Source organism: Urocitellus parryii, chromosome X (assembly GCF_045843805.1).
Source record: "Urocitellus parryii isolate mUroPar1 chromosome X, mUroPar1.hap1, whole genome shotgun sequence".
Classification (NCBI taxonomy): domain Eukaryota; kingdom Metazoa; phylum Chordata; class Mammalia; order Rodentia; family Sciuridae; genus Urocitellus; species Urocitellus parryii.
The window spans coordinates 120,722,505-120,747,747 of NC_135547.1; the positions used below are offsets into that span (position 1 = coordinate 120,722,505).

Sequence of the window (25,243 nt, forward strand, 5' to 3'; positions counted from 1 at the left end):
AGAGACCCACACTGAGTACATTTCAGAGCTGTGTCATCAAGGAATGAGGTCATAGTATTTATTCAACTCTCCCCCACCCCTCTTTGAGAATTATCCTGGGTTGTTATTTCTAGGATACTCCAGCATGCCCTAAACCTTACATTGGCCCAGGGATGGACCTTGCAGAGAAACACAGGAAGTCTGGGACTGTAAGTGACCCTCAGGTGCCCTGCGGGATAGGAACTCCACTTGCTATGTAAATTCTGCTGGTCCACTCAGTTTATGAATTATAGAGAGAAAGTAAAATATCTGAAGTGATTTTCAAATGTATTTCTTTTTTTCCAAATATATTTCAAATATATTTCAAATTTTTTTTCAAATATATTTCAAGTTCTTGGGAATAAAAACAGAATTTCAAAATTATCTTAATAAAATACATTATCATTTTTTTTTCCACAAACAAGAATCATTAAAGCTCAAAAATACCATCATGGCATATGACTCATTGAATTTAATTATAAAAACTTGACGGCACTATATTTAAGTAAACTTCTGTGAGAGGTTTTATAAGTGGGACGATCCAACTTTGTAGCTAACTGGGTCCTCAAGGTTGATCTGGGCAATGTTGGGGAGGCATCACTGTGTAGTGAAGGATCCCAAAACGGGGAGAGGGAGGGTGAGACTGGATAAAGACTGGGAGCCCTGCATTCTACTTCTACTTTCATAATTAACATTTTTTTTTTGGTGGAAATATGCTGTCTCCATTTGTTTTTATTTTTATTTTTTTATTTAGCAAAAACTTACCTAGCATTTATTTGGGGTCTGGCACAACTCTCAACACTTACAAGAATCAACTTTTTTGCTGGGCACAGTGGCACATGCCTGTAATTCCAGTGACTCTGGAGGTTGAGGCAGGAGGATCAGAAGTTTGAGGCTAGCCTCAGCAACTTAGCAAGGCCCTGTCTCAAAATAGAAATTAAAATGATCTGGGGATGTAGCTCAGGGGTAAAATAGTGAGTTCAATCCTCAGTCCCCACCCCCATAAAGTCAATTTTTTAAATCCACATAATACTACCAGAAGATGGGTATTACTATTGTCATCTTATTTAATTTTACAGATGAAGAAACTGAGGCATGGAGAAGTAAATAACTTGCCCAGGGCCACATAGCCAAGAGTGGCAGGGCTGGGGCTTGAATAAAGGCTGCTGGCTTCTGAGTCCAGGCTTTAAACCATGAGATTTGAATACTTCCATTTGCTTCATCTGCAAAATGGAGTAATGGTACCAATCTTACTTATTGTGATGGAAAGCTAACTGAGATGTTTCAAAACACTTTGGGAAACAGGGAGCACTATTTAAATAAAAGGTTATGGGGGCTGGGATTGTGGCTCAGCGGTAGAGTGCTTGCCTAGCATGCACGGGGCCCTGGGTTTGATCCTCAGCACCACATAAAAATAAATGAATGGAATAAAGGTATTGTATCCAACTACAACTAAAAAAAAAATAAATATTTAAAAAATATACATATTAAAAAATAAATAAAATGTTATGATTGCATTTCCTGGGAAGGATGAATGTCCACTAGAATGTCAACTGGTCAAGATTTTGATAACTACCTCTTAGCTCCCTTCTAAAAATAAATAGTAATCATGGTGATGGTATTAACACTCTTTTGACTAGGAATTCAAACATTGTATAAAGAAGTCAATGCATATTATTTCATTTCATCATTTGAACAGTCCTGTGATATATCAGAAGTAAATACTTGTATTTTAAATATTAGAAAACTGAGGCTTATAAGAGTGATTTACTGAAAGTCACTTAGCTGACAATGAGAAGAAACAGCTCAAATTGAGACATCTCTTTAAATTCAACACTTTTGAATCCATTTCCACTATGAATAGTGCTCTTATTAGGGTTTAGATGTGAGTGTCCCCCAATAGCTCATGTGTGAGATAATGCAAGAGGGTTCAGAGGTGAAATGATTGGGTTATAAGGGCCTTAACCTAATCAGCTCATTAATCCCCTGATAGGTATTAACTGGGCAGTAACTATAGGCCGGGAGGGCATGACTGAGAGGTAGGTCCCTGAGAGTGTGCCTTTGGGGTTTATTTTGTCAATGGCAAGGGGAGAGGAGTGTCTCTCTCTCTCTCTCTCTCTCTCTCTCTCTCTCTCTCTCTCTCTCTCTCTCCTTCCTGGTATCATGTCCTGAGCTGTTTTCCTCCACCAAACTCTTCCGCCATGATGTTCTGCCTCATCTTGGGCCCAGAGCAATGGAGTCGTCCATCTATGGACTGAGACCTCTGAAACCATGAGCCCCAAATAAACTTTTCCTCCTTAAAATTGTTCTTGTCAGGTATTTTGGTCATAGCATCGAAAAAGCTGACTAAAACAGCTTTACTAAATGTGACCCATCCCCAAAGCAGTAAACAAAACAAAACAAGAGAGCAGGCCAAAAATAAAAAGAAAGAAAGGAGGTATTATTTAAAGGGTACAGAGCTTCAGTTTAGGAAGCTGACAAAGTTCTGGAAATGGATGGTGGTGACAGTTACACATTGGTGTAAATGTACTTAATGCTACTGAATTGTGCCCTTAAAAATGGCTAAAATAGTAAAATTTTCATTGTGTTGTATATTTTATCACAATAAAATTAAAGAAAGCAAAGAGTTTGTAACCATGCAAGCTTAGACTATCCTAAGAACCAACTGAAAAAGTTGCTATAAGTCAGCAAAGATATCAACAAGGAGAGTGGATGAGTTAATTTGAAGGACTTTTTTCGGTTAAAAAATTGTCATAAAGTACAATGAGCTCACTATAAAAATTCAGACAGTAGAGAATTCTAAAAACTAAAAAACAACAACAAAAAATACAAGCATAATTCTTACTTGCAATGTTCTGATATATTGCCTTCCAATTTTTCCTCTGCCTTTTGTACAGAATTGGGGGTACACAATTTTTCAGATTTTTCAAATGACCTATAATGTAAGCATTTCCTTGCCTCACACACATGCCCATGACCCCTCTAGCCAGAAGGCAGTGCTCTGCAGATGACAGCTAGCACCTCTGGGTGCCATGTCCTTCTAGGGAACCCTTTCAATTTTTTCATTTAAACAACTGTAGACAGCACACAGGACGTAAGGCATGCTAGAAAGCATTCTTAAAGATCATTGTTTGAGCTGGGCATGGTGGTGCACACCTGTAATCAAAAGCAGTTTGGGAGGCTGAGACAGGACGCTCATGAGTTCAAAGCCAGCCTCAGCAATTTAGCAAGGCTCTGAGCAACTCAGTGAGACCCCATCTAAATAAAATACAAAAAAGGACTGGGGATGTGGCTCAGTGGGTAAGTGCCCCTGAGTTCAATCCCCCGTACCAAAAAAAAAAAAAAAAAAAAAAAAAAAAAAAAAAAAAAAAATCATTGCTTGACTCTTTTACCATTTCCTAATCATGTGCTATAGAAACTTCATCTCACCATCTAAAAATAGTGATAAGGATTACAGATGATCCAAAAAGCTAAGATGCATGACAAGACAGTGCCTTCTAACCACAAAGCATTGCAGATATAGGATGTTTATTTATAATATCCCCTAGTAAGTTTGTCCTATATAACTGGACAGGGGCCATGGATTCTTCTAGGTCCACTCCACTTAAATAGGAAAATCTCACTGTTAAATGACCAGAGTATGTGCATATGACACTGTATCAGGGACAGCAAACTAGGACTCACCAATTAAATCTAGTCTTTTGTCTGCTTTTGTGTGACCATGAGCTAGAAATAGTCTTTACATTTTAAAAGGTTGGGAAAAATCCAAAGAATAAAATTTTGTGATATATGAAATTCAAATCTCAATGTCCATAAGCAAAGCTTTAATGGCACACTGACATATTCATTTATTTATGCATTTCTATGGCTGCTTTCATGCCACAAAGGCAGAATTAAGTGGTCACAATAGAGACCCACTGAATGGCCCACAAAGCTTAAAACATTTAGCATCTGGCCCTTTTCAGAAAAGTCTGCCTAGCTCAGGCCTATGTGCTCTGAATGTCTGAATATGCATAATTTTGTCCCCTGTCTATGTCAAAGCTGTTTATTCCTTTTTTAAATGGAGGTAAACCCGCCCATCTCACCCAGTGCTGCCTGTTAAACTTATTAATTTGTGATAATGAAGACAATAGGCCACTGACCCCTGACGTTGGTCTTCCAGTACTAAGCACTCATTGCTCAGCATGCTTACTCAATTTATCAGCACATTTAAGTACTAATTTGGCATTTCAGGCTCTGCTTGGCACTATGAATATGAAAGTCCTTAGCCTCTGAGGATTTAAATCCAATTGGGAAAGGAAGGTACACTCAAGAAAAGCACTTAATGAAGGATACAATGACATTTGCATATTCCTTGTGAAGTCTCTTAGAAGAGATGATGCTAGATCAGCATATATAAAGTGCTATTATCACAGTATTATAGACAAATGAGCACATGTTTAATTACAAACCCGTTTTCCATGTAACTACAGAAGATAAAATGTGTTAGTCATCAAGTACCATTTCTTTAACTTAAAGAAAAAGAAATTGGAGCCCAGGGAAGTCCCACAGCTAGTTAGCTGAGAACAAGACCTAGAGCATAGATCTCTGGATCTTTGAGCCAGTGGCAATTTTCGTATTTGACCATCACACTTTAGATTTTTAAGTCTTTTTATTTTTGTATTTTATTTTATTTATTTTTGTTACTGGGGATTGAACTCAGGGGCACTTAACCACTCAACCACATCCCCAGTCCTTTTTATTTTTTATTTTGAGACAGGGTTCTGCTAAGTCGCTGAGGCTGGCTGGACTTGAACTTTCAATCCTCCTGCCTCAGCCTCCTGAGCTGCTGGGATTACAGAGTGCCACCACGTGAGGCTTGAGTCTTTTTAAAGCATAAGTAAGAATAGTTAGAAATAGATATTGATAATACTTGTCTTCATCATATAATTAGTTCCCATATTCCCTAACCATCATTTTAACCTTTAATTTCACCTCTGTTGAAAATCTAAAAAAGAAATAATGCCAAATTCTGATTTTTCTACCCTTCTGCAATGTTTTCAACCATTTAAAGTAAGAGGAGACAAAAGATAATAATGAGATTCTTAAAAATCTATTCTGAGCTGGGTGCAGTAGCTCCTGCCTGTAATTCTGGCAACTCAGGAGACTGAGGCAGGCAGGATCCCAAGTTTGAGGCCACCCTCAGCAACTAAGCAAGACACTCAGTAATTTAGAGAGACTCTGTCTCAAAATAAAAAGTAAAGTGGAGTGGGGATGTATCCCCTAGGCAAAACACCCCTAGCATCAATTCCCAGTACCAAATAAAATAAAATAAAATAAAATTCTGTTCTGATCACTTTATGTTTGGAACGTTGGGGATTAAATCCAAGATCTCATGCAAGATAGTAGGTACTTTACCGCTGAGCTATATCCCCAGCCCCCATTAATTTATTTTCCCACATGTTCTCTAGGGGAGACTACTGTGATATCTTTGTTTAATAATTTTCTACTGTCTTAAAGTTGTGTTAAAGAACTTCTCATAACAGAGGTCTGACCCTGGTATGACACTGCTTAACTCAATTTAAAAAAAAAGAAACATTGAAAAGCTTAAAATTGATCAGCAGTTCTTCCATTTACTTGTAGACAGCATAAGGAAATAAATGAGTCACTGAGACACATTATTGTCACAGTAAGTCCTTCTTAATAAATTTCTTTATGTGCACAAATTTGCATTTTTCCTCTACTTCTTTCCTGTATAACTTTTAGTTATTGCCATTGGCCAACTGGCCTGAGTACAATACAAGAAAAAAAGAAGGAAGGAAGGAAGGAAATAAGGGAGGAAGGAAGGGAATGAAGAAAAGAAGTTTAAAGAAACGTACCTTAGAACATTCTGTCTCTTTCCTTTCCATTGAATGTTCACTGTTATCCCTCATTGTATAACTGAATGTCAGTTCTAGCTCCTGCTTACTGGGGCTAAGAGTCCTGGACTAGTTTGAAGATCGCAGAGGCTTTGATGTACCTACATGCTTGGCAGTGTCCGCTGCTACAGGCATCAGCTGAAATTTCTCACTTACTCATTTTGAAGTTAGCCAGAGCTCACTTCTCTGACTCTAAATTGCTAAGATCATCTGAGGCTCTGAATGCTGATCCCACAGGCCTGAGTAGGTACTTCCAAACTCCTCTTCAAAAGAACTAAGATGTGTGGAGTTTTCAATGGCAGCAGACCAGGTCTTAAGACAGGTGGTATGGGATTATCCCCTCCTGATAATGGTGACCTAGCTCGTTGCTGACCAAGTCTTCTGTATCGAAAAGTTAGAAAAAAATCTCTTTGAAAATATCAGTGAAACACCAAGGCAAACACAAGGCTATGACTACACAAGAAGCCAAAATTCTGGAGAGAAAGGAAGCTTGGAGATGAAACTATTATTCAGCATCATTTTCCCTTGAAGGCATTTACAGATTTCAAGCAACAGTAGAGAAACTAAGAGATGAACAGAATTTCTAGAAACTTTAGAGAAGGACAAGAAGTAGAGTCCAGGGACCACCAAGTAGAGGATCCTAGGTTAACACTCCAGGTTTTAATTAAGATGCTGAAGGATGTAAACCTTATTAGTAGAGGAGAACCAACCAATCCTCACAAAGACCAAAGCCCAGCTGCCAATCTACTCAGTCTTTTTTTAAATATTTTTTTTTTAGTGTTGATAGACCTTTATATATTCCTTTATTTATATGTGGTGCTGAGGATTGAACCCAGTGCCTCACACATGCTAGGCAAGTGCTCCACCACTAAGCCACAATCCTAGTCCCCTACTCAGTATTTGTGTCAAATATCCTGCCACCTTCTAGCTGCAAGAGCAAAAACTCATCTTTCCCAAAGATAATATCATCTAGAGCATCAAATCATCTACAATTCTTCATATGAAAAATTAAACTGTCAAACAAAAACTGCCTGGCATACCAGGCAACAAAACAAAGTGGCCAAAAAACAAAGGGAAAAAGATATAATAGAAACAGATTTATAGAGATCCTACATGTTAGAGTTTACCAGAGAGGGATTTTAAAACATATTGAGATGAATTGGAGAAATTAGACTGCAAGACGGAACCATATGTAAATTCTAGAATTACAATCACAATAACTGAAAATAAGAATTAAATAGAAACTTCAGAAGCAGACTAGACATAGTTAAAGATAGAATTAGTGAACTGAAAATGGTAAGACTGAAGTACAGTGAGAAAAAAGGATTAAAAATACAAAAAAAAGGAAGTAGGAGATGCATATGACATAGCAATATGATGTGATTAAATTGTGTTTTAAATTATTTTCAACAACAGAGGTCTTACACTAATATGAAATTACCTGCCTCAATAAAATAAAAAAGAATCAAAAGGGGTAAAAAGATTTAAGTTAACCTGTAGTTATTCTATTTATATGTGGATAGCGGAGACAATGAAATAGGAGTTAATATTTGAAGTAATAATAATCAAGAACTTTCCAAAACTGACTAAAAATCTTCAGGGCACAGATTAAAGAAATACTATGAACTCCAAGCAGGAATAATACAAAGAAAACCAACCCTATGTGCATCGTAGTAATACTACTGGAAACCAAAAATGAAAGAGAAAAAAATTTAAATCAGTTCCAAGGTGGGAGGGGGATTAATACTATTAAAGGAGCAACAATAAAACTGACATCTGACTTCACAGAGGAAGTCAAAAGCCAATGAATGACAACTTCAAAATGCTGAAAGATAAGAATGCCCTCTTAGAATTCTATGCCCAGTGTAAATATCCTCCAAAGGCATATGAAGGAAAAAGGTTTTCAGGAAAACAATAACTGAGAAAATGTATCACTTTGAAACTTAACACTAAATGAAATACAGAACGGATTCTTTGAGTAGCTTTAACATGATCTCAGATGAAGCCACAGAGATGCAGGAAGGAGCAGAGAAAAATGGTAAAGGTAAATAAGTGAATGCACCTAAATCTAAATTTAAATCTAAAGGTAAACATGTGAGTAAATGTAAAGTAGATACAAAGAGTCAAAATAACGTCGTGTGGGTCTCAAAACACAAAAAGAATTAAAATATAGAACAAATAAAACAAAAAGTAGGAGAGAATTTTAAGTGTCTTATTAACTTTGTACTGTCTACAAGATTCTTTGTACTGTGTAGAAGATTCTAGTAAATTAAGTATACATATTGTAAAGTCTAGGGTAGTAACTAAAAGAATATTAAGAAAAGCTTGATAATTAACAAAGGCATAGGTAGAAAGGGAGGAAAAAGATTATTAAAAGGGTGACACCAATAAAATCAAATAATAAGATGGTAGATTTAAATTTAAATATACAGGTAGAATTGAATTTATCAATGTCCGTATTTATAGGGCAGAAACCTGGAGCCAATTTACAAATAGCAAATATATTTGTATAAATTCACTCGTGTTATGCATAACCACAAAATACCAACATTGATAAAGATAACAAAAAGCTCATAATGTGAAGACAGCCACACCAAGTAGGTTAATAAGTGTCATCAATTAAATGAGTACTTAAGATTACTCAAGGCACAAGAAAACTTGAAATGCTCTAAATTTTTACGGCCCATGTAAGAAAGAAACAGGATAGTAATTGCTATGGCTTGAGTGTTGAAAACTCATGTTGAAATTTTATTTTCACTGTCACCGTACAGTGTTAAGAGGTGGGACCTTTAACAGGTAATTAGGTTATGAGGGCTCTGTGCTTATGAGCAGATTAATGCCAGGAGCAGTTTAGTTATATGAGAGCGCATTGTTATAATGCCAAGTTCAGTCCCCATTTCCTCTGTGTCTTGCTCAAGTTCACTTGCCCTTCTGCCATATTATGACACAGCATGAAGGCCCTCGCAGGATGCTAGCACCATGCTCTTGGTCTTCCCAGGCTCCAGAACCATGAACTAAATAAACTTGTATTGTTTATAATTTACCCAGTCTGTGTATTCTGTTATAGCAGCAGAAAAAAAGACTAAAACAATGGTTTTCTAAAATTTGATAATAATCCTAAACATTTATATAACATTACCAATAATAAGGCATGAAGTTGAAAGCACATTTTCCAACCTTTCATTAATAAAAAGACTATTTTAGTTTTAAAAAATGCAAGACAACGACATACTCTTCTAATTTCTCTATAGAAGTGAATATTACTGGGGCTAGGAGTGTAGCTCAGTTGTAGAGTGCGTGCCTAGTTAGCATGCATGGGGCCTGGGGAGCAATCCTCAACACAAAAATACACAAAAGGAAGAGGAAGGAAGAAAAGAAGGAAGGAAAGAAGAAAGACTATGGATGTGGCTCAGTAGTAGAGTGCTTGCCTAGCAAGGTCTCGGGTTTCATACCTAGCATAGTAGGAGAGCAAGAGGCGGGTAGGGAGCGAGAGTTGGGAGGCTGGGAGAGGGAGAATGAAAGGGAAGAAAGGATATTACAAAATCACGATACATTTAAAGAGAGACAAATGATGACTGACCCAAAATATTTAAGAAAACAAGTAAGACAGTTACTTAATAGGTATTATGTTGTTCTGGATTTTGTGATGTTTCTGGAATTTATGAGTTTATTTAAATTAATAATGTATTATGATTCCTAAATCTGATGTATGCTTTCTAAATGATTTAAAACATTCTTATATATTTCTAAATAGTAATGGGGATTGAACCCAGCGGCACACTACCACTGAGCTACATCCCAGCCCTTCTTATTTTATTTTATTTTTATTTTGAGACAGGATCTCACTAAGTTGCCCAGTCTGACCTCAAACTTGCGATCCTCCTGCTTCAGCCTCTGGAGTTGCTGGGACTATGGCCATGCGCCACCATACCAGGTTAAACTTTCATTTCTTTTTTTGACATTTCATTCAAACTTTTACTTGTGTTTTCTTAAAAAGCACCCCCAGTTTTCATAAAACCTAGATTAGCTCTTGTCATCTGTGGTCAGAAGCATTATTCTAAGGCTGTACTCTGTTAACCATCAAAGAAAATGAACAATATGAGTTACAGTACACCAGGTTCACCTAGTAGATCTACCAGAATTCATTCATTTCTTTATTCCTTTTTCCCTGCATCCATCCATTTATCTATTCAACAAAGATCTATTGAGCACCCACTATAGGTTAGGAACTATTCTAGTGTCATAGAATATGTTCTTGAATGAGATAGTCTCCTACTTTTGGGAGCTTATATTCCAGTGGTAGAACATATAAAGTAAAGTATAATTCTGGATACTTACTTAAGAGAAATGAAGATATACACCCATATGAAAACTGTACATTAATGCTTATGCTGGATTTATTAATAATCACAAGAAACTTAAAATAACCCTAGTGCCCATCAACTGGGGAACAGACAAACTGCTATATCCATGCAAAGGAATACTACTAAGCAAAAAACAATGTGGATTAATTATATATGCAACATGAGTTGGATGATACTGCATGATATCATTCCTGTGAAATTCTAAAAAAAGATCAGTGGCCAGGAGTAGGGGGTAGAAAAAAAGGGATAAATTATAGAAAGACATATGAGAATTGGGGGGGGGGGTGAGGGAAAGATTCTCTGTCTTGATTTGGTTGTGGTGGTGATGCAATTGAATAAGTTTGTCAAAATTCATAGAAATGGACATTTTAGAATTCACTGTGTATAAATTACACTCCAAAAAATATGAAAAAAGAAAGAAAGAAAAGAAACTGGAGGATGGACTAATGTTGGTCATTCTGTTAGACTGAGTGGCCAAGGAAGACTTCTTACAGGAGGTGACTGATATTTAAGTGAACCTCTTCAAAGTCCCTTTGAATGACTGGGAGGTTAAAAAAAAAAGTGGAGTGAAGGATTTCTTTTAAATTTTTTGTTCTGAAAAACATGTGTTTTAATTAAGGCAGAATTTATGCAACCTCACACACCAGGAGGATTTATAAGTACAAGAATGCAAATTTGGTCTATTTTTAAAGGATGTTATTGACAGGCACAGTTCAAAAAACCTCACCAGGGAGCCCTTTTCAGGCTACACTGTATGTTTCATGATCAAGTTTGGCCTCCATGCATAATAAGTTTCCAGAAATGATACTTAATTAATCACATAAAAGCCTGACACTTGAAAAGATAATGTGTGAGAGACGAGATCAAAGTTCTTCACTGCCCTTCTCTTCTGTAGCACTCCAGTTGACAGAGCCTTGCTGGGAAAACCCACTTCCACAGCACCTGCCCTCTGATGGCTCTCAGAATCTGCTAACAGCTGTGGTAGCTCCATTACTAAGGGGAGACTTGAGTTGAATTTCCTTCCAGAGAGTCAACCGAAGCCTCAGAAAAATCAAACTTTAGAGAAGTTATAACCTGGCAGCTCATGTAAACTGTTCCAGCTGAGGAACATTTTGGAAGGATGCTCTATAAGAAATGAGAATACATCTTCTCTTGGAAGAAAAGGGCCAATCTCTTTGGAATCAATGAAGCTGGAATTACAGTAAAGGAACCTTTTAAATCATGGGGTGACTCCTTCTGAGGAGAATCACCCGGAAGTCCCTTAGGGTTTCAGAACAGCCTGCTTTGGAGTCTGTAGCTCCCATTGTCCAGAGCAGAGAAATTGAAGCAGACTTTGTTTTGATAGCTTCTGAAGAAAAGTTTGGGGTTCCTCTGAAGGAATGAGAAGAGGAATGTTCTAGTTTGTCTTGCCTCTGATTTTGCGGTGAGGGTTAAATTCCTGCCACCTCTTTTGATGTCTGTGTCAAACAAAGGTTTGAACTTTAAGATGACTTCTACTTCTAGCTGGTGGATTTTTTACCATTTTGTCACTGCTCAAACATCAATCAAGCCATAGCTAATGGCACTTGTATTTTAAGTAGGGTGAGTCAGGGTATCCCTGAAGACAGACTCCATGGAGCTTCCCTTATGATTAAGGAAGTAGAAAACACACCTGTAAAAGGGACATAGTGGTACCAAGCAGGATAGATTTGATAACTAATGAACAATATAGGTAATAGTATCTTGGGAAAAGGAAAAAATCAATGAAAGAAAAAAATAGAAGAACCATGCCTTGACAGATTGATAAGATTTGGGGAGATGGAAAGAGTAGGGCCTAACCAGGGAGGGGAAAAAGAGGTCAGAGACCGGAGAAGTCTGGAAGTGCGTATGGGAGACAGTAAGAGGAGTTTGGATAGCTCAGTGTCTATTCTGGCAAGTTCTGGGACAAGGGGATAATAGATGGAAGAGGGTCAGCAAAAGAGAATGGAAATATCAGAAAGAAGACCTGGAAAGTGGACCCTTTCTCATGTATTCTTCAGTAAGTCTCAAAACCTCATCAATGGGATGCCCAAATTCCCCAAGTCTGTGGTTGGAGATGGTATTGGGCTCCTTGATTTCTTCCCTCTTCCTGTGTGGGAGTCTTCAATAGAAGGTCTTTAACAGACAAGAGGAGCCTGAGCTACTGGGAGGCATTGATAGTTGAGGAATTCCTCCTGTGCTCTATGAGACAGAGCAGCAAACATAGATCCTGGGAAAGAGATTTGGAACTCAAGGCACAGAGTAAACTCTCTTCTGCCCTGTCCGGTAGAACTTTCTGATGGGGATGTTCTGAATTTGTGCTGTCCAATAGAGTGGCCACTAGCCCGTGTGGCTGCCAACCATTTCACACATGGCTTGCATGACCATGACACTGAATTGTATAATGAACTATATAAGAAATCTCTGCCCTCAACATTTTTAATAATCTACCTAAAATTTTAAAGCAATGAATATATGAGAGAATTTTTTAAAAGATAAAGTGAAATGCTTCAAAACAGCAAGATAAAACATGTCACAAGATGATTTGTGTCTCAGATAATAAGTGTCATATTTAGGGAAGGGTGAGGAAATTTGGGATAGAATGAGCCAACATAGGGCTTTAAGGAGAAAGCTTAAGCCAAATTCTGAAGGAAGCAAAATGACAGATATAAATCATAAGATTTTGGAATTAGAAGGGATCATAGAAATAATCTAATTCAAATCCATCATTTTATGGCTGATTCAACTAAGGCCAGAGAGTTAAGTGACTTGTTCCCATTTCCTCATCTGGATAGTAGTGGCAGAAAAATGTCTAAAATGCAGATCTGTTGATGCTCATCTAAGCCCATATACCACATGGGATGGGGAGTAGAGTCTTATAGTTAGGAAAGGAGAAAGTGTTCTGAAATGAATCAGTGAAGCCATGTCTCTGAGGATGTTTTCTGTGTGTAAGAACAGAAAACAGGGGAGGGGAAAATATTAAAGGGGCTTGCAAACCTGCAATTAATCAGTTATGCAAATCCCAGAATTGCAATTTCTGAAGTCTCCCTTTGACACAGGGACAATGACATAAACTTTTCTAGAAAAATGCTGTTCTCATCCTGACAAAGACTCAAGTTGACCTGGGGAAGGGGAGAACTGGCATTGACTGCAATCTATAGAGGGCAGGGTTGGATGTGATCACTACAGGTCCTCAGAAACCCTGATTCGGTAGATTTAGGAATTTATAGGGTTTTAAAGTGCCCCTATGATTCTCGTGATCATCTAGTGTGAAGGATATTCTGATTTACCCCTTTACCAATCTATCAAATATAGACTACCACTTTGGAAAACTGACAATGTTTACTAAATGCATGTCTCTAGGATCCAGCATTACACACCCAGACATATACTCTTGTGTCCCCCAAAAGGCATACATAAGAATATCCAGATTATTATAATCCCAAACCAGAAACAACCCTGTATCCATCAGTATTAGAATGGAAAAAAAATTGATGTATATTCATCCCATGGAAACCTACACACAATTAAAGAGAACAAGCCACTGTTACATGCACCAATAAGAATAAATACAGAAATAATGATAAGCATAAGAAGCCAGACACAAAGGAATAGTCACTACACAATTCCATTTATATGAGATTAAAGAATTGGCACAAATAATCTAATGATTAACCAGGAAGGGCCTAAGAGACACTCTAGGGGTCCTGAACTCTTCTATATCTCAATCGGATAGTGGTTATGCAGATATATAGACATGTAAAAATGTATCAAGCTTTCAACTTGTTGAGTTTACTGTGTATATAGATCACACCTTGTGGAAAAGAAAAGATACAGAATTTGCACTGTCAACCTCACAAGGTTGTAATAAGAACCCCACAGCTTGTTGGGCGCAGTGGTGCATGCATGTATCCCAAGACTCAGAAGGCTGAGGCAGAAGGATCACAAGTTCAAGGCCAGTTCCGGCAACTTAGTAAGACCCTGACTCAAAATCAAAAATTAAAAGGGCTAAGAATATGGCTAAGTGGTTAAGCAGCCTAGGTTCAATCCTTGGTACTAAAAGAATCCCATAGCTTTTTGAAATAGACAAGTAGAGTCTGCTATTCTTTAAAAAGTTCAATAATTATTCTTCTCCTTGAAGTCAGTTACATGTACTACCTGTGATCCAGGTGACCCAACAGCTTTCTTAAGTTCAGCAAAACATACAAAGTTGGTTGCATGGGAGCTCACAGTCACTTCTGAGCTTGGAAAGGACACATAGTAACTGTAAACTGACTGAGGACACACTGCAGCTGCCGGCATGTGCTTCCGAAAGAGCTTTCTCATTCTGCTGATGGTGAGCCCAGTCTGCTTTGAAACTCGGGGGAAGAGGTCCCTGCAGCTGCATCTTTGCATTCTGTGCCCCCACTTTCCTCTCAGTTTCCCTCCCCCGGAAGACAGCAAACACCATCTGTACCACTGCATTCAGCAACCTGGAAACCAAAATCTCTTTTTCCCATCAAGAAAATTACCCTCATCCTGAAGTGCTCCTGGCCATGGGTAACCAGCCACACAGTTTCTGCCAGCTACAAAGTTTGCCGGCTCTGAATTTACCCTGAAACTGTCTGTGGCCATTAGTACCTGATGTGCAATTGTGCAGGGTAAGAATAAGGTGAAGGTAAGTGAGAGAGTAGGCGCAAGGCCCTCATTACTGGGCCATTAGTTTTTCAGTCTTTGAAAATGTGCTGAGCAGCATACTTCAGGCAGCTAAGTATAAACACATGTCTACAAACACTGATAACACTATCTTTATTTGCCCATTATTCAACAAAGCTAGCTCACCTGAGGACTGTTTGTTCCTCTACAAAATGAGAATCCAGTGCCACATGTATTAAAATGTGGGACATTTTTTTTTCAGAGTATAAACTTTTAAAGGCAGTTTCCACACCTTTTCTGGTATACTCTCAAGTCCTAGGGTTTCTTTAACATATAACATAAAGTTGATTTTAAGATAAAACTATATAGTCTGATTCACTGTATCAGTTTTTCTGAGTTTGACCATTTAGTTTATGCCATGTCTGATTTTCAGAAGCCAGGAATACATAAGACATGTTCAGCAATTTGTGTGAACAACCTGCAGGTATTTCCTGAGTTGTGAATTCAAGCAAGTATTTTTTGTTTTAGCAAGATAGATGTTTGATAAATGTTCAAGAATGAAAATGAATTTTTTCAAGAGGGAAGAAATGTAAATTTTTTATGCAGTATGATCACACAAGCAATACCATCCATGAATATATCTATTTCCTAGAATAAAACCCTATGCTGGACTCCCTCTTCATCCCTCACCCCTGAAAAACCCCAAGGAGAGTGCATATCAATAAAGATTTTAAAATTAGGAGTCAGCCTTGAATAGATCTTTATCCAGAAGAAAAAAAACAAGAAAACCAATACTGTTCAATTCCATTGAAAAGAGACTTAGAAAAAGCAGCACACAACTCTTCAGTCACAGAAAGCCAAATACAAAATCAGCTGTGAGAAAAGTTAAACTGTCTGAGGAAAATAAATTTCAAAGAAATGAGCCTTATTTTCTCCTCTTCGTTATTTCTTCGTTATTTCTGAAAGAATATTTTGACGAAGTACCCTGAGATTTTTCTGTTCTCTGAAGTTTTTCAATTGCTACTAAGAAAACATTCACCTGAGGTTGAAACTATGGGGCGTGATCATCTTTCTCACTGGCCAATTAATTCTGCAGGAAGGGAGAAATTAGGAAAAGGTAATGACTGGTCTCCAGAAAATGCACCTCAATCTTAATGTTCACAAATTTCCCTCCACCCTCGTTTGTGTCCTGTCTCTCTATTCACTCACTTTTCTTTCTTAAACCAACATGTCAAACTCAAGAAGTAATTCCCAGAGCAAAAACATACCTGGCAGGGAATCTGAGTTTGAATAAAACTTCCTGTTGTGCACACAGCTCTGTCTATCATGACATGGGAGTTGTTTCCTGAAACATCTACCACCCCAGGACAGCATGCAACTTTCAGCCAGTCTGCTTACCTGTCTGCCGACAGTGCCGTGAGTGTGAAGACAGACACCCCGACTGAGGTTAGCTGTATAAAGGGGATCAGCTTGCAGCCAATCCTGCCAAATAGCCATCTGTCAGCCAGGTACCTGCTGGCATCAACAGGAGCACACGTTACCAGGAGGAGCAGGTCTCCCAAAGCCAGACTGGAGATGAACAGGTTCGGCACATTTCTCATGGACTTGACTGTACAGAAGATCTTGATCAGAGTGATGTTGCCAATGAGGCCTATCAGGATGATAACCCCATAAATTGCGGGGATGACATACAGGATCCCCGGGTGGAACCAGTCGTCATTCACAGGGAGATCCATGCTGTTACTGGAGGCATTGCAGTTTGTGAAATTGTCCACTTTCAAGTTCAGAAGTAAACAATTGTTTGGATCCATCTCTAGACTTCTTCTCACCTAAAAGTGCCCTGAAGATTCTGTTTCTTAACTTTTGATGTTGCAGTAAGGTGAAGATGAGGATGAGATCTAGTCTGGCCTCTTTATCTTCTTTAATAAAAATTCCCTAAGTGTGTAGATTACTATGGTATTCAAAGCTGTCACTATTTTGATGCTGGAACTGCTCTGGCCTTTTCGTAACCAGTGCAGTACACCTCAATCAAACAAGTTAACAACAAAAACTCAGTCCAAAGAAAGGCTTAGCATGAAGCCCACTCTGTCTCAGCTCTATCTATCTCCATCCTAGTCTGAGACTCCCCGGCTACAGTTAATCAAGAACTTTTGGCCTGCTGTTTTCACACTGCATTTCCTGTCTTTCCTGATATTTAGAACCTGAAGGTTTAAAGTGGGTAGAAAAAAACTGCACTGGGAAAGTCTCAAATCCTATAGGCAGGATGCTTTGCACGTCACCGGCTTCACCAGCAAACAGCAGCTCTCCTGAGCGGAGGCTCTGAAGAGGAACCCGACCACGTATAGACAGAGAATGCCAGCCCCCTACTGGACACTGCGATCACTGCCCAGCCGCCCGCTCTCTCCAAATGAGAACCAACCAGCAAACCGCAGTTCCTACGTGGCTTAACAGATACCTTTGGCTTCTCTTTTAAGCACGCAGAACCTGTGGTAGGTGCTTAATGAACGTTGCTGGCACTTTGCAAAAACGTTGGAAATATTTCCCACACTATCTCCATGAACTCAGATGGGATTCGTAGCCCATTTCCCCCCACTTTTCTGATACATTAGAATGGCATGTTAGGGTTGCTCTAAAAGGAGGTCTGTGAATTCAAATCCCAGAGATGCACGGGGCGTCTGGCGTGAGCTGTCCAGCTCAGCCTTCTTGCAAAGGGGACTGCTACTGAGAAACGCACACAGGACTCATACCTTGAACCTCCAAAGACAGACATCTGGGAAGACCAAAAGCACAATGCACACATGCTCTTTCCTGGCGATTTGCCAAGTCCTTCCTGTTCCCTCTACCGGGGCGCCAGCTGTATCCTTAACTCTCAAAGATCAATAGTCTTTTCCAGAAAATTGTGGGGTTTTTTTCCCCCCTCATGTGATCTAAAAATTATATGAATTGGCATTTTGATGTAGCTATTTGCATTTTTTTTATTGCATGCTTGCTACGTTTTATAGCAAACTTCCTCTTAAGCCCTGAGTGGGAAATAAAGAACTATAAAAGATTTACAGATTCTCCCAAGGAATTGGGGGGGGGGGGAGGATAGGGTAGTGGAAAGAAATAAGTAAGAGTTAAAAGAATGGTAGGAAAGATTTCATTAAGGAAATACTATCAGAATCAGACTTAGGCCCTTAGCCAACAACTTATAAATATATCGTAAGAGTATATCTTCAAGACTTATGTGAAGCCAGTTCTTCCAGGTACATGATAGAAAGCTACGGAGGTCTCATTTTCCAGGACCCATTAGAAATAAAGAAACTTGTACTTGTTACCCTGCCAGGGCCCACCAGAAAGCTTCCAAGAGTATTGTCATGAATATTTCTGGTGGCAGGTTACAACAGCAAGATGGCTGCCATGCTTCTTCTGTAAATATGAAATATTCCTTTTAGCCAACAGTAGGAAGACTGATGCTACCTGGCTGGAGGTAGAAGATTCTCAGTGGAGCTCCATCATTAGCAATGAGTCAATAACCATGAGCCTATTGGTGTCAATCAGTTGCCAGCTGTATGACTTAACGATACAGTACGTGGACTCCTGCTTCAATCCTGGGTCTCTCATTTACTACCTTTGGTAAGTTAGTATCTTAAGGTTCAGGTTTCTCATTTGTAGGGTGGGGATAATTTGTGAAGCTAAATGAAATGATTCCTGTTAAGATAGAATAGTACAGGGTGTAGTGGTGCACGCCTCTAATCCCAGCAACTCAGAAGCTGAGGAAGGAGGATCACAAGTTCAAGGCCAGCCTCAGCAACTTAGCAAGACTCTGTCTCAAAAATAATAATAAAAAATTAAAAGTACTAAAGGACTGGGGGTGTACGTCAGTGGTAAAACACCTCTCAGTTCAAGCTCCAGTATATTAAAAAAAAAAAAGAATAGCATTTGGTCCATAGTAATAATAATTGAGCTGTATTAAGTCATACAGCTGGCAATTAATATTAGCTGCTTATTATTATTACTGCAATTATTACTTTGGGATTGAGGGGAAACAGTTTATTTTGGAAAAGGTCAGAAGAGTAATTGCTCTCAGATCAACAAGCAAGGGGTTCTATTTATACTAGTGAATCAACAACTCCTCTATTCATTTGAAAAAAATTTTTTCATCATCTACAGTTGCCAGACACTGCATTGGAGGCTGAGAAAAATAATGTGATGATATGTACACCAGCAGCTCATGAACCCCATGCCCTTTCTAGAATGCAGTACCTATGTTTTCTTCAGGAAAGGTGATAATTGATCTCAAAGGTTGAGTCAATGTTTGGAAATTGAGATGGTGATGGATCCTGCATTTTTTTAAATGCTTATTTTTTAGTTGTAGTTGGACACAATACCTTTATTTTATTTATTTTTATGTGGTGCCGAGGATCGAACCCAGGGCCTCACACGTGCCAGGCGAGCGCTCTACCACAGAGCCACAACCCCAGTCCAGATCCTGCATTCTTATTAAGAAGTTTGGTATAGAGTTTTGGTTCACAAAGACTTTTTCTGGAAACTGTTTCTCTTTATTTCTTTAGCTACCTTTGTGTGTTGAGTCAGCCTCGGTTCTTAAATCCAATTGGGCAATTATTGTTTCTTCCCATGTAAGTTAAGCAGATGCTGATCGATGTTGATTCCTCACAGCTGGTGTTAGGATTCTGTGTTCCACAGCACTATAGAATGTTCTAATGGCATTTTAGGAGTGAAGGGTATATTGAAGTTTGACACCTCATATTTTCTGAGATCAAAGATGTTTTAAAAGGCTAATTAGAAAATTTCAATGTCATTTCCACTAATTAGCTATACTGATTCTTTCCATCCCTACCATTATGTGTCACCTTCCTGCAGAACACCAAACATACTCTGACCTTTGCTTAGCTTTGTATTTAGTGACAAGTTATGAGAAAGCCTGTGACTTGTGAAAATGACATGAAACAAATAGAATAAGAGTCCCTGTCCTCAGGGATTCCGGTTTCTGAATTGAATTGGAGGGTGACTCAGCATCTTTTCTTACGTGTTGGGGACCGGATACACTTTTATTTCAGCCAATAGAATCACATTTTCCATTTTCCCAGAAAAGCAGATTTTCTGTGAGACTTAATATGGGGATGGGGTGGTGACTTGATAAAGTTAAGGAGGATGGGTAGATTTAATGGGACGGAAGAGAGGAGAAACGAAGTCTCTTCCCACTAACTTGGTGAAGCAAAAAATGTGCATTAATTGGGTATGATTAATTATAGAGTGGGTAGAATTTGAAAGTAGAGCCACAAGAAAGAAAAGGGTATGCTCTGAATCTGCTTGAGAGACAGTCTCCCTGTAACAAAGGTTTGGAAGGGAGTGAAAATGAGAAATAAAAGATCTTGGATCTGTTGGGTAAGACTGCATTTAAGGTTTTAGGTTAAAGTTTATCTTATAAGATACAGTTCTTTTAAAAAAATATTCATTAAGATTTATTGAGGTGCTTTATAAATATATAAACTCTGGGATCCTAGCCCAGATCTACTGAGTTGGAATCTCCAGGGATAGAACCTCCAAATCAGTATTTTTCATTAGGTCTCCAGGGAATTCCAGCACTATGTTATACTGGGGACCAGTGATGTAGGCAGTGTGTGATTCAATGATTCTGACAACATGACAGCACCTGTTCTGGTCTTCCTGCTGAGAAAGATGGTAAATAAGAAAACATATTTAAGAGTTTGATGCTATGGGCTCTTGCTACCCAAAATGTGGTCTGTGAGTCATCAGTATGGACATGACCTGAGAGCGTGTTACAAGTACAGAATTTTGGCTGAATGTGGTGGTACACACCTATATAATCCTAGCTACTCAGGAGGCTGAGGCAAGAGGATCACAAGTTCAAGGCCAGACTGGGCAACTAAGCAAGACCCTGTCTCAAAATGAAAAGGGCTGGAGATACAGCTCAGTGGTCAATCCCCAGGACCACACACCCCCTTCAAAAAAAAAAAATGTCTAGACAGGTACTAGGAACAGATGGGAAATTAGAATCTCAAGTTCAGAATGGAACCAACAACTGAAGAATCTCAAAGCTAAATTAAGAACCTTTGAATTGGAGTTTTTTAATATCCCTGATAGTGGCTGAGAATTGTCCCAAGCTATATGGCAGGTAAGTTGTTTTTGCTACAACACAGAGGCAACAATCCCATCACAGGAAATACAGGCAATGGAGAAGCCCAGGATGGTAATTTTCTCAGGGTTTGTCACTCAGAGAATAAAGAAGGACAAGAGGGAAGTCACTCTAGAAGGAAATGCCGAAGCTGGTTTATATTGAGTTTGCTCTATGAACAAGGGGATGTAAGTCCACCAGTGGAATTGAGAGGTGAAATCAGAAGGCAGAGGGTAAATAATGAAGAGGACCCACAGAACTCGAAAGTTGAATGACACACAATTTAAATGTATAGTAAAAAGATTCGTGGAGAATTGAGTGAAGTTAGGCTTTGAGAAGGTCATGTGGTTAAATTCAGTGGGTACTGAGCATGATTTCATTATTAGATTTGTGACAGTATCGTGGAGAAGCTGCTAAAAAGATTGCAGCAACCCCCACTTGAGAAGAATCAGAGATGTCAAATTTTAGTCCTGCAGCAGAAACAAACGAGGCAGATGAGTCTATCCAGATCCTGAGATCCTGGGATCATTTCAAGTTCCCTTTTCTGTTCTCAACTTTCTGTGACTTTTCAATGGACTGGAAAATTTAGGAGAAAGCTGAAGGGAGAATTCCAGGAGAAAAAGTCAAGTTGCAGGAGTAAATGTGGATGCCCAGAGGAGTCCTGGAGGGAAGACCACATTCTCAATCAGTGGGGAGGCCAAGAGAACACCTGGTGTGGTGGTTTTAAAATATACCCTTCAATTCTTGGTATGCTTTTCTTTAAGAGACAGAGACTAATCTACTTCCCCTTGGATGTGAGCCATACTTACTGACTGGCTTCTAGCAAGTGGAATGAGACTACAGGGACAGTGTAATTTCCAAGACTAGATGGGAAAGGACACTGAAGCTTCCTCTTTGGGATCACTTGCTCTGGAGGAAGTCAGCTGCCATGTCTTGAGGACACTCAAGTGACCCTATTGATAGGTCCACATGAACTGAGATCTGTCCACTCCTATGTGAGTGCATCATTTTGGGAGCAGATCCTCCAGCCCCAGTCAAGCCTTCAGATGATAGCAACCTCAGTTGACACCTTTTGTGAGGGACCCAGAATCAGAACCACCCAGCCAAGTCACTCCCAAATTCCTACCTGACAGAGATTGTAAATTCATAAATGTCTGTCATTTTTAAACCACTGTTTTATGGTAATTTGTTATGCAGCAATAGATCACACTTGGTCAGTAGAATGGGTGAAGAAGGGGAAGAAAGATTAACCATCAAAAAGACAAAAGAAACCAAAAAAAATCAGAAAAAGGCAAGCAATAAAGCCAACTTGAAACTTGAGTATTCAGATAATAGAGTGTGAGGGGAAGGAAAATATGGTCAAACCTAGAAAAGTTATGAGACTGAAAGCCATTTGTCATCCAGTAACACCGATTCTTATCTATGTGTATGTTTAAAATATTAGACAGGAAATGAAACTTCTTGCTCAGACACTATATATCTAGATATCAGACAATTTATATTCCATTTCCACATCTGCTCAATAAGTTTGGGCAAGTCAAATCAATTTAATGAACATTATTTGTTACCGTGCTGTGTATTTTCCATCTATGAAATACAGGGCCATTTTCCCCTTGCCCATACCCCAGGACAACTTGAATCATCAGTACTATCCAGTAACACCAAAGGCAGTCAAGAGTGGCACCATCCCTCTATGTTCAATCATCCCTTTTCAGCTCTTTCTTCCTCTCTCCTGGAGAGTCCCAGCAACACATACATACATCCCTGTCTTATTTCTTTTTCTTTTTTTTTAGTACTGGGAATTGAATCCAGCTGTGCTTAACTCCTGAGCCATATCCCCAGCCCTGTCTTATTTCTATCTCCAGTATCAGATAACCAACCAGACAACACATTGTTAGGATGGATCCCTTTTTAAACATTTTATTTTGAAATAATTGTAGATTCATAGAAAAGTTGTAATGACAGTACAAAAATTTCCCATGTACCCTTCACTCACCTTCCTTTGTGGTTAACATCTTACAAAGCTAAGAAATTAGGATTGGTACAATACACTTATTCAAATTATAGACTTTCTTTAGCCTTCTAGTCTTTCTACTACTGTCAGTTTCTGTTTTGGGGTCCAATCCAAGATACCACATGGTGTTTAACCATTATGATGCCTTAGTCTCCTCCTATCTGTGACAGTGTCTGATTTTCCTATTTTTTTGCAGAGTACTGGTTGGATAGTTTGTAGAGTGTTCCTCAATTTGGGTTTGTCTGATACAATTTCATGATTAGACTGAGGATATGGACTTGGGGAAAGAAAACCATACAGGTGAAGTGTCCTTCTTATCACATCCTATCAAGAGCATGAATTAGTTGCTACTGTAACCAATCACCATGAAGTTAGTGAATTAGAACACTAGGAATTAATGTTCTTATAATGCTGGATCCCAAAAGTCTAAACTGAACCTTACAGGGCTAAATTCAAGTTGGCAGGGAAAGTTCCTTCTGAAGTCTCTAAGAAGCATTGTTTCTTGCTTCTTCCAGCTTCTGGTGGTCCCTAGCATTCCTTGGCTGGTGGTCACATCACTCCATTCTCTGCTTCTGTTGTTACATTGCCTTTTGCTCTGTGGGCAAATCCTTCTCTGCTTCCCACTTATAAGGATCCTTGTAATACACTGGCCCTATCTAGATAATCCAGTCCCTTTAGTTATGTAAGAGAACATACTCATAGAATCTGGGGTTTAAGACTTGGATACCTTTGGGAGCCATTATTCAGCCTGCCACAGACTATCTGATTCCATATAATTTTTCAGTGGTGATGTTAACCTTGATCACTTGGTTTACCTGGAGCCTGCTAGGATTTTCACTGTAAAGTTGTATTTGGGTTGATAGATTCCTTTCAATTGCTAGAAATGCAATTTTACTCACATCTAAATAAGTAATGATGTTGACATATGTAGCCATTCAACACCACTTACATGAAATGTCACTCCCTGCCAGTCTCAGTTCTAGGGCCTGGAAATACAAAGAGTAGCAAGCAATGGTCCCTGCTTACAAGGAGCTAATTGCCTAACTAGGAAAATTTTTATAATTTCTTTAAAGAAAGCTATTTTATAAGCATAAATGAGCATTCTTTTGAAACCATCTGGAAACTACTTCAGGATTGACCTTTGAATGTACACTGGTTTCAGGTTATATAAAAATGGAAATTAATGTTCTTATAATTTCTGAAGTGTGATTGGACATTTTTGTGACTATTTTCTACTTTTATATGCTCTCTTGGATTCTCTTCTCAAAGGTAAAGTATTATCTCATGAACAAACCAATAAAAATGCCATCAGGATTCCCATGAGAAACTCCAGATTGATTTTATTTTGTGTCCAGGCAGTTTTATGGGACAAAATAGCCAGGATGCACCTCTAAACTCTAGGCGCTTGTGAAACTAAAGTGAATCCAAACCTTGAATTTTACCCTTTTTCTTTGGACTGCAAAATAACACACTATCTTCTCCTAAGGAATATGGTAGAATACAGGCTTACCCATAGATTTTTCTCCAAATGCCACTATGGCACTTCAAACTCAGAGTGGCTCCATGGGAACTCTCATTCAGTATGAAAACTCTGTTATTTTTACTGCTTGAAAGAGGCTCACCTTAAATTAACTCCAAGTCATGTCTGAAATATATATCCCATATCAGGTTCTCAAGTCAAATACTCTTGAAGTGAAATAGCTTAGAAATACACAGGGAATTTATCATTCACATACTGCAAAATTCAAGCTTCCCTTTGCTTCATCACAATATATCAGAGATGAATCCTAGTCATATTGCTTATTAGCTACCTGCCTTCGATGAAGTCATATATACAAGGGATTTAAATAACATTGAGGGCCAGACATGGTGGTGCATGCTGTGTGATCCCAGCAGCTCAGGAGGCTGAAACAGGAGGATCAAGAGTTCAAAGCCAGCCTCAGCAACCTAGCAAGGTCCTAAGCAACTTAGCAGGACTTAACTAAAAACAGAGTGTAAAAAAGAGCTGGGATGTGGCTCAGTTGGTTCAGCATCCCTATATTCAATCCCTGGTACCAAAAAATAAAATAAAATAAAATGACCCCAAAAGTGACAGTAAGGCTGTCCCTCTCTACCTCTTGTTGTAAGATTCAAACAAGATACAAATATGAAGGTATTTGAAAAAATATCAAGTCCTAAA

General features: G+C 38.7%; 1 protein-coding gene across 1 annotated transcript in view; it reads right to left on the reverse strand.

The window, feature by feature from the left end:
• The window catches only part of Grpr (gastrin releasing peptide receptor), a 31,563-nt gene extending 14,841 nt beyond the window's left edge, over positions 1–16,722 (reverse strand). The window contains exon 1 of the mRNA XM_026396759.2: positions 16,310–16,722. Within this exon, the coding sequence (XP_026252544.1) occupies positions 16,310–16,722 (413 nt within the window). The remainder of the gene's footprint in view (positions 1–16,309) is intronic.
• Positions 16,723–25,243: the final 8,521 nt, after the last annotated feature.